The sequence below is a fragment of the Schistocerca nitens genome, chromosome 12 (assembly GCF_023898315.1).
Source record: "Schistocerca nitens isolate TAMUIC-IGC-003100 chromosome 12, iqSchNite1.1, whole genome shotgun sequence".
NCBI classification, from domain to species: Eukaryota; Metazoa; Arthropoda; class Insecta; order Orthoptera; family Acrididae; genus Schistocerca; species Schistocerca nitens.
The window spans coordinates 5,887,968-5,903,202 of record NC_064625.1 but is presented as its reverse complement, the minus strand read 5'-3'; the positions used below and the strand labels follow the sequence as shown (position 1 = coordinate 5,903,202).

The 15,235-nt window shown below is 42.7% G+C and overlaps 1 protein-coding gene across 1 annotated transcript in view; it reads left to right on the top strand.

Moving 5' to 3' along the window:
- Positions 1 to 6,372, top strand: part of LOC126215305 (centaurin-gamma-1A) — a 319,380-nt gene extending 313,008 nt beyond the window's left edge. Inside the window, exon 16 of the mRNA XM_049941987.1 lies at positions 4,862 to 6,372. Within this exon, the coding sequence (XP_049797944.1) occupies positions 4,862 to 4,993 (132 nt within the window). The 3' untranslated portion in view covers positions 4,994 to 6,372. The remainder of the gene's footprint in view (positions 1 to 4,861) is intronic.
- The last annotated feature ends 8,863 nt before the right edge of the window (positions 6,373 to 15,235 follow it).

Genomic DNA, 15,235 nt, shown 5'->3' with positions numbered 1-15,235 from the left:
GCCCATACTTTAGTAGCTGCAGACAGTAATGAATTTTTCCAGATACCTTTCTCTCCTTTTTATGTGTAGGTGTCACTAGTGCAGCTCTCAAGTCTCGAGATGTCGTGTTCCAGGTGCCCAATTATCATTAAAATGTTCAACTAATCTAATAGGGTGGTCTGAAAGTTTTGAACCTGGCAGTGAAAAAGACTAATTATGCTTTCAAAGAAGTTGTATTTTTCCACATAATCTCCACATTTCATTGGGTGGTATTCCAATTACATGATCCCCTCCCTGTACTGTCCCTTCAGAATTGCTGCAAAGTACTCATCTACAGCCACAGTGGCTTCTCGATCGGACAAAAAGTGCCGACCGGCAAGGAAATTCTAGTTTTGAGAATAGGGGAGTCCGAGGGAGCCAAATCTGGGGAATAGGGTGGATGTTCCAGCACTTTATAGTGCAAATCCCTTAGTTTCCCCTTTGCCAAGATACTTTTGTGTGCAGGTGCATTGTCGTGATAGAAGATGATTCTTTCCTTCTTTAAGCTGGGTCTCTTTTCACAAATGGTTGCACCTAGTTTCATTAGAAGTTGAGAGTAGCATTTTACAGTTATGGTGTTTTCAAAATATCCAGTCAAAAAAATTCCTTTCACATCCCAGAACACCAATTCTACGATCTTCCCCACCGGTGGCACCGTCCTTGCCTTCTGTAATGCTGAAGAACTGACTTCTGTCCACTGGATAGACTGCTGTTTCTATTTGGGTGTGTAGTGGTGAACCCAAGTTTCATTCACTGTTACGTATTGACAGAAACGACACTACTGTTTTTCCTAAAATTCACCGAGTACTTTCCAGAAAGTATTGTGTGAATGCATTTGTGCAGCGAGCACACGTGGCACCTATCTTTCACGAAGCTCTCTCGCGTTCAGTTCCTGTCGCAAGATGTAACCGACACATTCCTTTGATATCATTAGAGCGTCATCAGTTCTGTACAACTTTTTTTAGTCCTCTACGTGGATCATCTCGGACGTGTTTGTGGCCGCGTTTAAACTCGGCTACACGATTCTTCACAGAAGAAATTGAAGGTGAAGAGCCGTAATACAAATTTAAAAGCCGCAAATGAATTTTGGTCACGGTTAAACCTTCTTTTATTTTTAACATCACAAGCACCACAAATGCTTCAAATGACTGCATACAGTCAACTCACATCTACTAGCACATGTGCCAACATAATGGCAAAACATCATGCATGTAGTGTCGCAATCTCTGGGGTTCCATTCTCTCCATCCTGGCTGCCCTCTCTTCGTCAGTGATGGAATACTCGTTCAGATGGTTTTTGTTTGTTTGTTTTGTATTTTGCTCCCCAGATCCTTTTCTTTTCTATGTCTTTTATTTATTGGATTGTTATATTTAAGCCTGTTCTAGGTGATCCTACACTTGTTATAACTAGTGCCTGGATCTTTTCTGTCTAAAGTATATTGTAGTTTAAGAGAGTGTTGCACCAGAGGTGTTTTGTTTTCATTGACAAAGAATCATTATTGGTCGTGGATTTTTGTTGCTCATTTTGATATATTTCAAAGGCAACAGATTTTTTCCTTATTGCAAGTAGAGGTCATAGTTTAAGAAAGTGTCATTTCACTCTCACACTCTAGTGGCACTTCTGTCCCATCCCAAATGGTGCCATATTCTCTGAGAATTAATAATTTTATTGAAACACAATGACAGTGCCACTACCGTAAAAATGTAATGTTTGCACTCTAACGCAAAAAGAATGCCACACCACAGAGGAATTATCCAAATGGGATGGAAATCGTCAGATGTAATTTACGTGTACAAACAAACAAATAACTACAGTGTCCCAAATATCGGATTATGCAAGCAGTTATTTGGCTCGGCACTGATCGATTCTTCCTGAGGGATATCGTGCCCAATTCTTTCAAAATTCTGAGTCGGTCGGAGGGCCCTACGCACAGTGCTCCAAAAATTCTCAATTGTGAAGAAATCTGGTGACCTAGCTGGCCGAGGTCGGGTTTGACGAGCACTGACACGAGCAGTAGAAACTCTCCACAGGTGGGTGGTCATTATCTTGCCGAAATGTAAGATCGGGCTGCCTCGCCACGAAGGGCGACAAAATGAGGCGTAGAATATCGTCGGTGTGATGTGCCCGTGTAAGGGTCCCGCGGATGACGACCGAAGGGGTCCTGCTACGATAAGAAATGGCACTGCAGACCACCACCCGTGACGATCGAGCCGTGTGGCGAGCGACTGTTCTTCGGGGCACTCTAGGTCCGTCCCTCACTAGGCAGCGGGGCTCGTCGGTGAAGACAATCCGAGACCGGTCGGTGAGGTTCCGGGCCGAAGGTGCATTCGAACGTGCCCGGGCAGCAGTGGTATACCGATCTGACTGTCGCCTGCCGTACAGCCCGACGGTCTGTGGTGCCGTTACTTTTCGTACGGAGAACCCGTCGGTCGTCATCTGCGGCACCTTTACATCACGGCGGCACGTTAACGACAGTCTGCACTCCATTTTGTTGCCCTTCACGGCGAGCCGTCCCGGGTTTACATTTCGGCAAGTTAATGCCTGCCTGCACATCGCAAGAGGTTTCAGTGCTTGCCTTCGTGCCTGCCAAACCCCACCTCGGCCAGGAAGTGCGCCAGATCTCTCCCCAGTTGAGAATGTTTGGAGTATTATGGCCAGGGGGTCCAACTATCTCAGGATTTTGACAATCCGACTCAGCAGTCGGACAGAGTTTGCCGTGATATCCCTCAGGAGGTCATCCAAAAATTCTATCAATCAGTGCCAAGCAGAATAACTGTTTGCATAAAGGCCAAACATGGATCAACATGTTACTGATTTGCTCAATTCGTGAAGCGTGTTCTCTTGAATAAATTGTACAGTTGTTCTGTAATCTTTTCAACTCGCCCCCCCCCCCTTCCTCTCTCCCCCTCCCCCCTACTCATTCTGTTCCCCTTAGAGTGTGTTTTATCTTGTCCATCAAGAAATATATTTCATTGTGCATACATATCGTTGATCGAAAATAAAATCTGTTGTAGCCAACTAAATCTCTTTGCTACATTTGAGTTGAATTTTGTAAAATGAATCTTCTCAAAGCACCCTTCTTGATGAACTAGACATAAATAATCTTGTAGTCATAAATAAAATAATTACTCTTCATAAATAACAACTTTTCTGTCAAAGGTATATATTAGTATTTCAACAAAAATTAGGCAATATTCAAACTTAACTTCAAACTTAACATTTGAGTTTGTGATTTTTCTCCATCACCACCAATATGCTAAGTCTCTTACATCAACAAGTAACTCATACATATCCAAATTCTTTTACACAAAAGTTTTGGCATCGTGTTGTCGATAGGTTCACGAATGCGTGAACGAGACTGAAAACTTCGCTAGCTTTTGGATCCAACTTGTATAGCCCAACAGCTCCATCCACATACAAACAGTTCATACCCCCATCAGCTGAAGTGCTTATCTGTCAGCTTATATTATTAGTAGTCATAATTTGTGTGTTACAGCAGCCATTTCTTACTATATCATGTATGTTTTAATGTTAGTGTGTGAGAAGAAATAAAAACTTTGAGGTTCGCCGATGACATTGTAATTTTGTCAGAGACAGCAAAGGACTTGGAAGAGCAGTTGAATGGATAGCGTCTTGAAAGGAGGATATAAGATGAACATCAACAAAAGCAAAACGAGGATAATGGAATGTAGTCGAATTAAGTTGGGTGATGCTGAGGGAATTAGATTAGGAAATGACTCTTAAAATAGTAAAGGAGTTTTGCTATTTGGGGAGCAAAATAACTGATGATGGTCAAAGTAGAGAAGATATAAAATGTAGACTGGCAATGGCAAGGAAAGCGTTTCTCAAGAAGAGAAATTTGTTAACATCGAGTATAGATTTCAGTGTCAGGAAGTAGTTTCTGAAAGTATTCGTATGGAGTGTAGCCATGTATGGATGTGAAACATGGACGATAAATAGTTTGGACAACAAGAGAATAGAAGCTTTCGAAATGTGGTGCTACAGAAGAATGCTGAAGATTAGATGGGTAGATCACATAACTAATGAGGAAGTATTGAATAGGATTGGGGAGAAGAGAAGTTTGTGGCACAACTTGACCAGAAGAAGGGATCGGTTGGTAGGGCATATTCTGAGACATCGAGGGATCACCAGTTTAGTATTGGAGGGCAGCGTGGAGGGTAAAAACCGTAGAGGGAGACCGAGAGATGAATACACTAAGCAGATTCAGAAGGATATAGGCTGCAGTAAGTACTGGGAGATGAAGCAGCTTGCACAGGATAGAGTAACATGGAGAGCTGCATCCAACCAGTCTCAGGACTGAAGACCACAACAACAACAGCTACTGATGCTGCTATTACATATGTCCACACACCAGACTGGTCACAACTAGGACCCACTCATCATTACTTATGTAAACCACTAGTATATCTACTCATAAAGCTAGAACGTGTGCATATGACTGGTAAAATGTGCCATAAGCTGCACAGCATAAGAAACAATTTGGAATCGTGAGCCTAACGACCCGACAGTTCTGTCGAGGTCTGCACGTGCTCTCCCCGTCTCTCTGTTGGCAGTATCATCATTTTATACATTCTCAGTATGTTTTAAATCTTACTAGACCTACTCTGCGTAGTTCAGTGCGTAGAAGAACTGTGTAATATAACCGTACCTTATTAATCGAAATAAATCCGTTCGTCGATGAGAGTTCGATCCTCTGAAATGTGAAGTGAGGAGACTAATAGTAAACGTGACTCCCTTTTTTCACCTTATCCACTGTCGAAGCATTTTCCCGATATTTATTTTACCGTTTCTGCAGCGAGTTTACTCGAGCTCTCCTTTCCAGAACAACGCAAACGTCCGTGCCGTCGACCACGAGGGCAGGACGTGCCTCGCGTACGCCGCGGGCAGCGAAGATATCGAGCTGGTAGAACTGCTGGCGAGCTGCGCGTGGCAGGCCCCGGGCGGCGGCACGTAGCGGAGGGCGGCGCCCGACGTGACGGGCTGAAGCCGGCAGGCCGGAGGCGGGGGGCGGGGCTCGGGGCGGTCCCTGCGAATCTCAGCTGGTCGGCGCCACAGCCACCTTCTCTCTCTCTCTCTCTCTCTCTCTCTCTCTCTCTCTCTCTTCCTATGAGTTGTCAATACTCATGTGAGAATTTTGTATATCATTTCACTACCTCCTGTACTGGCCAGAATTGCCTTTTTTGGTCTCTTCTGCTACGACCTGAAGCTTCACCTTTTGTATGATATTTAATCATTTCCTACACACACCTCAGGTTCTTCCTCCTTTGCACTACGTGTCCGTTGCGAGAGCGTGTTTCTCGACTGCACTTTCTCATTTTCTGGGAATTAATCTGGGCATTTACTTGAAAAACTGAGTGTTTTAAGTATACAGAAACACTGTGTATTTACTGGAGAATTAAACATTGTCTCGATCACTTATTATTAGTGATAAACCACGTACGAAATGACATCTTCCCGAAAGGGAGTTTTATAACTACAGTGGAAATTCCTGTGTGGAATAATACATGAAATACAGGAAAGGTAACTTCTCTCCCATAACTGAGTGATGTGTCGTGCACAGAAATACACGACAAGAAACTGTATTTACGATAGCTTTTGAGCTCTCGCTCTTTCTCTAGTAAATGTACACTCACTCACACACACAACCACCCAGACACTCAAATGCACACAAAGTTAAGGCCGTAGGAGTGTCTATTCTCAGGTGACCTGTATGAGAATGTAGGTGATACTAAAAGCTAACAAACGTTAGACACTGAAATGTCAGACCCGACAGCCCCCGCCTTACCCTAAGAGTGGCACTCTTCGTCCCCTAGTGGCTCTGTCAGATGTGTATGCCTGTGCCAGAGGCATACTTGTTTACTTTTAACATTGTGACAATACTAGTACACTCAGTCTGAAGATGGGAACTCGTTTATCGAAAGTGCACCATTTAAATGCGATTCGTCGCTAATTTGCGTGATTTTGCCAGAGTTTAATGTCCGGTGTTGGTGACGACTGTGACCTTGTCTGCAGCTGTAATGGAAAAAATCTGCACTGTGCATTTATTGTCTGTGAACGTCCACACAGAATCCGTACCGCAAGCGCGAGCGATTTGCTGAACCGTCTGCGTATTGACAATCTGTTTTATAGTGTAAAGTTCTTAGTTCTGCACCTTTGAGACTGATAGTGAATTTTTTGTACCAACTGAATTTCCATTGTATTTTGTATGCCAGTTTGTCTTTTCACAGTTTACAGATTTTTCAGTGCCACAATTATTCTGCCAAAAGTATTCATCCAGTTACCTGCAGAGAAAAAGAAAACTGTACGTGTATTATTAAACTCTCTTGCATCACACGTCTTTAATTCTTGTATAAATGGCTAGAATATTAGCTGTGTATTCTAAACAAACTGATACTGAAACACATTATCAATAAAAAGAACATTGCAACAGTAGAGATACGCTCAGAGTTTGCCAGACGGCACACAGATGGGGTCCTCACAATATCCCTCAGCTGGTGTAGCCTCCCTGTTCTCTGTCATTACACTTACATAGTAGTTGTTGAAGCCAAATGAAAACTGTGGCCACATAAGATGCCCTCTCCTAAGAGTCGTCACCTCTGGCATTTTGGTACATATCTGTAGCTTTGTCTCTGCAGACGTGTAGATCGAGTCGGCCCAAACAAATGCCGCTCATCACGAGTTTTCTTCAATGCTCGGTGTCAACGGGAAGTGTCAGTTTGTTTTTTAGAGTGACATTTTATGTTTGCTTTCAATAGTGCAGTCCAAAGTTAGCCCAGTGCAGTATCCTGCTGAATGATGCAAATTATAACAGGGACAGCAAAACACAGAAAATAACCAGACGTCCAGGAGTCAGGAAAGGGAGACTCGGCCAACAAATATCTACCGACGTGTCAGTATCGGTCAGCTGCTCGAGAGCAGACCTAGCAGACGCATACCTGTACTCCTACAACATTTGAGATGTTTGGACTGAGGTGTGGTGCTTCATTTTCTGCATCTTTAATGCAATAACCTGGATTATATATTTACTATAGTTTGGCCTCCAGTTTTACTGTTTCTCACCCGACTCCCTCCTTCCCTCCCTCTGTGGGGTGTCATCTTGCCTCTTACACGATGCACCGACACAGGAACAGTGATACTCATTCCCTGACACACTACCGGCTATTCTTCCTGTTTTGTTTTCCCTGTTAACACATACTTACACCAAATATCACTCTAGACTAATTTGAGACTGCTCTATCTATGGGCATGTAAAATTCCACTTTCAGAAGACAGTTGACCATAATGAGAAATAAACTGACACTTTTTGTTGACATTGGACATCACAGAACACACGTCATGAGCAGTAAAAACAAAATGACAATATCTGTCCAGGCACCAGAGTAACTGCACGATCATTAGGAGAAACACACACTGCAACAGACAAATAAAATTCAGATCCTCGTACAGAAAGGTTGTCGACATTTGGCAGTTTCCTGCTATTTCTAAAGACGTTAGTGCAGTATCACCAAAGCTGACTGCCTCACACGGTGCACGGTGTGCCGACATTCCGTTCACTAGTTCGTAAATCACAGTCGTAAGACTCTCGTGTTCCGAGAAGGCTTCAGCGTCATAAGCTGGAATTTTGCTGTAAATACTTCCTCTACCTGTAGTGGCAGGCACGTGCTGTCGTCGAGTGCCTTCACGTACTGTTTCACGCTTTTTGTGCCTCTTTTAGTTCTGGAGTGCCACTGCTCTAAATAGTGCCTTCTAGCCCAAATGCTAAAGGCAGTATATTTGTCTGTAGATTTGTGGAGTACCACTCACCACCTGATTCATTTTCTACTGAGCTTAAACGCTATGTAAACCTTTGATTTATTATACAGCACTTTATTCTTTTATTGTGGTGTTTCCTCAGTTTCTGATTCTGCATAACAGTGCCCTGGTTCTGACTGTTTACTCTTGTGTACTACAATATTCTCACTTTAGTTATTTCAGTGTGCTTTTATTGTTCAGAGTTACTTCATGTGTGCTAATTTATTCACCATTAGTTTCCACATTTGTTAATATATAAAGTTATGTATATTTTGTATATATATTGTTTCAGGAATATATTTCTTCCACTTGTTGAAACAGTGTAAATCAGTCCCTTTACATCGTAGTGGAAAAAGAGCAATATATTTATAAATACCTGCTGCTTTGAAGATAATCACTGTATATAATATATGTAAATACCAATATTTATAAGAAATGTAGACCATACTTCAAGCAGTGTGTTTTTTGGGAAATCCTTTCTTTTTCCTGTATGTGGTTGTCTCTGAATATACAGGATCTAAATAAAGATGTACCATTCGAATACTTTACAAGATAAAAGTGTGTTTATTTGTATGCTGTCAGACCATTTAGAGTTTCCTTCCTATTGCTCTTACAAAAAGACAGTTTGATGTAATGTGAAATTTATCAGTACTTCAGTTCTGACAACCACCCTTTTTTCTGTTCTCACCTTCTTTGCAGTTTGCAAATGAAGGAGGAGCTATTTGTTTCATTGGATATTTCAAAAGAAGTGTGTGGAGTGTAGAAAACATTAAAACAAAAAATAATAAACATGTGTTAATGATGATGCACAAGTTATGGATAGCTGAATTGTTGCACCAATGATAGAGGTAGTTTACATTAATGTTACTGTGCCTGTTATTTATAATAATTAGCCACTGTTGTTGCTTCTCTTGTGTACACTGTTTATCATCTATGTGAAACAATTAATTTTGTATTGTTGATATATGATATATATAAAATTTTCCTTCATTAAGATTCATTTATGCAATGCTACTTTTTTCCAAGTTGCTTTCAGAAGTGAATTTTTGTATGCTTCTTACAAAAGTTATTTTTTGCTGATGAAAAATTTGACAGTGATTCCTAACTTGTGTAAAATTTGGCCAAAGATTCTTGTAAATAATACCAGTCATTTTTATTATGCCTGACGCTGTTACAATAAAATGAATGACATGAGCCGCTTTCTTCTCATTGTGACTGCCCGTCCCCCACACCAGTTTCCAGGTAATGTGTGCGAGTCAGTTTAGTCACAATTTATGCAAATGAGTCTCTAGGTTTGTTGGTGCAGTTACCAGACAGCGCCAGACAACAGGCTGTACTGCGCATTCGCAGCTATGATGACGTAGGTGCTTGCTTTGCTCGTACGCATTTCGTGTGGAATTTCGTGTGTGGTGGGGCATCACGTGACCGTGTGCAGCCCTGCAGCATGTTGTTGAGAGGACATACAGAGCTGCACTTAGAGCAATTGTTTTATCATATCCCACCCGGATAAAGGATGCAAATAAGGAAGCAGTTATTGGCAAAATATAATTTCAAAATTAGACTCCACAGCTCGAAGTACCATAACATTTTGCTATGGGTTGACTTTGACAGATTTTCTTTTCTTCTTCTTCTTCTTCTTCTTCTTTTTTCCATACTCTGCAATATTGTTATGTAGCATTTCCAACAGGTTTACATAATTTTTTTTTTTAAAAAAAAAGTTTCTTGTGTAGCTTACACCAGAATAAAGGACAATAAATTTCATGACTATTTCAAAATGAGTAAAAAATTAACAAGGTTGTCTTTGAGGCAAAGAAACTGAACAACTGACAGTTTGTATTCTACTTTTGGCATAAATATAAAGCCATGTGGGGAGTTAAAACGATAAAACACGGTATGCTGTCAGTCTACACTTTAACGTAGAATGGCATTCTATAAATTTAAGATGTAAACACAAATTAAGAAATAACTTCAGGCCTAGAGGAAGTACTAGACAAGTGCCTTGTGATCGAAAAACACTGTTTCACAGAAGGCAGATTTGTAAAATTCTGTCACAGAAATGGAAATGGAAAAAAGAACGCATTGACACCGGTGTGTCAGACCCACCATACTTGCTCCCGACACTGCGAGAGGGCTGTTCAAGCAATGATCACACGCACGGCACAGCGGACACACCTGGAACCGCGGTGTTGGCCGTCGAATGGCGCTAGCTGCGCAACATTTGTGCACCGCCGCCGTCAGTGTCAGCCAGTTTGCCGTGGCATACGGAGCTCAATTGCAGTCTTTAACACTGGTAGCATGCCACGACAGCGTGGACGTGAACCGTATGTACAGTTGACGGACTTTGAGCGAGGGCGTATAGTGGGCATGCGGGAGGCCGGGTGGACGTACCGCCGAATTGCTCAACACGTGGGGCGTGAGGTCTCCACAGTACATCGATGTTGTCGCCAGTGGTCGGCGGAAGGTGCACGTGCCCGTCGACCTGGGACCGGACCGCAGCGACGCACATATGCACGCCAAGACCATAGGATCCTACGCAGTGCCGTAGGGGACCGCACCGCCACTTCCCAGCAAATTAGGGACACTGTTGCTCCTGGGGTATCGGCGAGGACCATTCGCAACCGTCTCCATGAAGCTGGGCTACGGTCCCGCACACCGTTAGGCCGTCTTCCGCTCACGCCCCAACATCGTGCAGCCCGCCTCCAGTGGTGTCACGACAGGCGTGAATGGAGGGACGAATGGAGACGTGTCGTCTTCAGCGATGAGAGTCGCTTCTGCCTAGGTGCCAATGATGGTCGTATGCATGTTTGGCGCCGTGCAGGTGAGCGCCACAATCAGGACTGCATACGACCGAGGCACACAGGGCCAACACCCGGCATCATGGTGTGGGGAGCGATCTCCTACACTGGCCGTACACCACTGGTGATCGTCGAGGGGACACTGAATAGTGCACGGTACATCCAAACCGTCATCGAACCCATCGTTCTACCATTCCTAGACCGGCAAGGGAACTTGCTGTTCCAACAGGACAATGCACGTCTGCATGTATCCCGTGCCACCCAACGTGCTCTAGAAGGTGTAAGTCAACTACCCTGGCCAGCAAGATCTCCGGATCTGTCCCCCATTGAGCATGTTTGGGACTGGATGAAGCGTCGTCTCACGCGGTCTGCACGTCCAGCACGAACGCTGGTCCAACTGAGGCGCCAGGTGGAAATGGCATGGCAAGCCATTCCACAGGACTATATCCAGCATCTCTACGATCGTCTCCATGGGAGAATAGCAGCCTGCATTGCTGCGAAAGGTGGATATACACTGTACTAGTGCCGACATTGTGCATGCTCTGTTGCCTGTGTCTATGTGCCTGTGGTTCTGTCAGTGTGATCATGTGATGTGTCTGACCCCAGGAATGTGTCAATAAAGTTTCCCCTTCCTGGGACAATGAATTCACAGTGTTCTTATTTCAATTTCCAGGAGTGTATTTGAAACAAAATATTTAGCTCAACACTACTGCCTACTTAGTCAGCTTCAAGTCAATGTTTTGTATATAGCATTAAGAGATCTTACAGTGTCATAAAAGGAACAGGAAATTACTCTAAAAAACTGACAGCAATAGCTTCATTAAGACATTAATGGTTGATTGCTAATAACATGGAAATAATATAAAATCAGAAAATTGAAACTACTAACTTATTTTGGTCTTTCATGTTTAAGACAATGTATATTAATTCACTTGATGGCTCCCGGCCACAGAAATCTGTTTTGTTTTCAGTTGACGTGGGAGCTGTAAACAAAGACAGAACAGCAATATGACGAAACATATACACAGGTCACGTGGAGAGGGAGCCCCCCCCCCCCCCCCACACACACACACACTACAACTCAGCTTGCTTTGCGCATGCGCGAATCTGGCAGCTTAGGCGCACCAGATAAATTTTTCCAGGTAGCGTCTGGCAGCTCGCTGCTACTGCTCGTACAGCAAGCAGCCCCACTTCGAGTAGCCAGAAAGCACTGCTCACTGCTCACACGTGACCTCAGCTCTGCGCATGTGCGTGAGCCCGCCGGTAACTGCTCAAACGGACCTTCTAGCACTGACTAACCACTTGCTGCATGGAGGGCGCCAGATAATTTCAAAGAACTTTCTCCAAAAAAGGATAAAGAAAAGTTCCATCTTAACTTTTTTTATGGCACAGTACATTTCTCTCTAAAAGTATTTAATTTGTGAAGGATAAGCTATAAAGTCAGCATATAGCATTTCTACATAATTTTCTACAACAGATGTGAAGAACGCTTCAAAAGAACATAAAAACTTTGCAATACTATGTATACAAAATACTGACAGTAGATACATACAAAAGTAGAAAATAATGCACATGTGAGCATTGTTATGTGTGTGTGTGTGTGTTTTACTGAATTCTAGTGATGAAATTTTAAACAAAGAAAAAAAGTGTGAAAATCTATAAGTTTACTAGAACCTAAATACAGGGTATCAAGTCTTCAGCCCATCAACACTTGCCCACCAGAATAACTCACCCATAAATTTACAAAGATAACATCTATGTCAAATTTCAGCTAAAAGCTAAAGTCTACTTGATTTCAGTGAAGAAAATATTACAGTATGCGGACAATAAAACAAGTAGTGCAACTTTCATTTCTCTTGAAAAGAACAGAAAATTATGAGTGTTTGTGAGATATTGTTGCTGATAATGATAATAATAATAATAATAATGCAAGTAGGTATGAACAGTGAGTGGACATCCACATAGTACACAGAATCTGTATAGTATCAAATGGAAGATATACACAAGGAAACTATGAAATAGAAGGTGATAGAGTGGCTAACCATAAGTTACATTAAAGGGTTGGAAGTCCAACACATTTAAAAGTAGGAAAAAAAACTGTTCCTAGCTTTCAGATCTGTGGGTTCCTTCCTTGGGGATGAAAGAGGGAAAGTTTAGGTAATCCTGCCTGAGGGGAGACTGTGACTTTTTTCCCAACAGCTTCACTACAGGTGAACCTGTTCTGCTCTGTGAGGAAGAAACTCAAGTTCTGAAAGTTAGCTACAGTTTTTCTCAGCTTTCAAATATGTCAGTTGGCAGTACTCAGTTATTTTGCCTCGCTAATGAATGTACCGAGCAGCCACTGTCTCCCTGCGATGTTAATCTGTGTAGTGGGAGGCTCTCGTATAGGCCACATGTAGAACTTCCGGAGAGCAGCCACTTAATGGTTTCAGTGCTGTTCTGTGGCTGTCATGCAGAAACTTTAAAGTGAGGTGCAAAGTGTGTATTAATGGATTTGAAAAAGTAAAGTAAGTGTGCAACAGTGATTGGATAGTTCAGACAATACACTCATTGCCCATCAAATACAGAAAGAGGCACATTAGTGAACTACTCGTTATACTGGTACATGTTTTAGTACACACCATATAAAACTGCAAGTCATTCCAGGCACCAATTGACTGTAGGCAGTCATTTGAAGCAGTTTTAGTGCACACGGTGTTGAAAACTCGTAAAAGAAGGTTTAACCCCGACCGAAATTAATTTGCAGCTTGTAAATGTGTATGGCGCCTCTTCACCTTCAGTTTTCCACCACGAAGAAATGGATGGTCATGTTTAAACGTGCCTGCAAAAGTGTCCGAGACGATCCGTGCGAAGGCGGCCCGAAAAGTGCAAGCACACTAGAAATTGTCGACAAAGTGCACGATATTATTTGTAAGATCGGCATATAAAGGCGTACGAAATTGCTAATGCTTCAGGGATATCAAAAGGATGTGTCGGTGACATCTCGCACCGGGAATTGAACGTGACGAAGTTTAGCACAAAGTGGGTGCTGTCTGTGCTCACTGTGAATCGCAAATGCTTTCGCGCGGCGCTTTCCGAAAAGTGCTCGCTGCATTTTGAGATAAACAGATGCGACTTTTTGTGGCGATACATAACAGTGGATAAAAAACGTTTATTCACCACTACAAACATAAATGCAAACAGCAGGGTATGCAGTGGACAGAAACCAGTTCTTCATATCCAAAGAAGTCAAGGATTTTGCCATCAATGGGAAACATTGTGGCGTCAGTGTTTTGGAATGTGAAAAGAATTTTGTTGATTGACCGTGCTGAAAAAGGTAAAACCGTAACTGGAGAATACTACCCTCAACTCGTAACAAAACTGGACGCAAGCATTTGTGAAAAACAGACCCGCCTTAAAAAAGAAAAAAGTCCCCTTCCGTCAGGACAATGCACCTGCTCATGAAAGTGTATTGGCAACGAGGAAATCGAAGGATTTGCACTATGAAGTGTGGGAACATCCACTCTATTCTCCAGATTTGACTCCCTAGGACTTCCATCTACTCTCAGAACCAAAGAAATTTCTCACTCGTGAGTGTTTTTGTCCAGTTGAGAAGCCTTTGTGGCTGTAGGTCGGTATTTTACAGCACTCTCGGAAATGTTATAGAGAAGTTATAATGGCATCAGAACACCGCTGAGTGAAATGTATCGAAATCAGAGGAGATTATGTTGAAAAATAAAACTTCTTTGAAAGCATAAACTATCGTTTTCACTTCCAGGCTGAGAACTTTTCAGACTGCTCTCATAACTGCAAAGAAAATTCGTGTCAGTGCAAGGGAATTACTACACCCAAAAACTCATAGCAGAATGCAAGGAAATGACAAGTGGCCAAGTACAAATACTAGCAGTCACTCATTGTGACGGCCGCTTCCCCAAACAACCAAACCAACCAATCACTTATTGTGGAATCGGATTTTAGTCTTGAAACATGCTCTCTCTCTCTCTCTCTCTCTCTCTCTCTCTCTCTCTCTCTCTCGAGCGCGCGCGCACCCCTCCCCCCCCACACACACAGGCACACAGAGAGAGAGAGGGGGTGGGGGAGGAGAAAAGGAAGAAGATAAAGAAAGAAACAAGGAGAAAATCAATAGAACCACAGGTGACTAGCTGTGGGAGAGGAGGAGATGGAAGAGGAGACAGGTAGGAAGTGAGGAAAGGGATCCATCAGTACAGTAAACTTCAGACAACACAGAAGTACATTCATCCTGTCAGCAACAACATCAGGACCTTGTAACTGTTTTTTAGCTGAAAGCTCAGCAATATTTTCCACCAGTCACACTTATGTGTCAGTCTCTTGCTCAACGCCTCAGCTGTATGATGAGTGGTTACCTGTACTCCTTCTACAGGGTGTATACGTGGACGACGAAAAAAAAATCCCGAATTTTTCCCGGATTTACCGGTTAAAAATACACTTTCTCCCAGATGAAACTACACTTTTTCCGTGTTAAGTAACAGAATACTTTTCGTCGGAACTGTAAAACTTATCAATCCTTTCAATGGTTGTGGTTTTATACACCGGCGTAGAATTTCCCGGTACTTTAGAAAACGAAACTCACGGGGGAAAAACACGTTTTG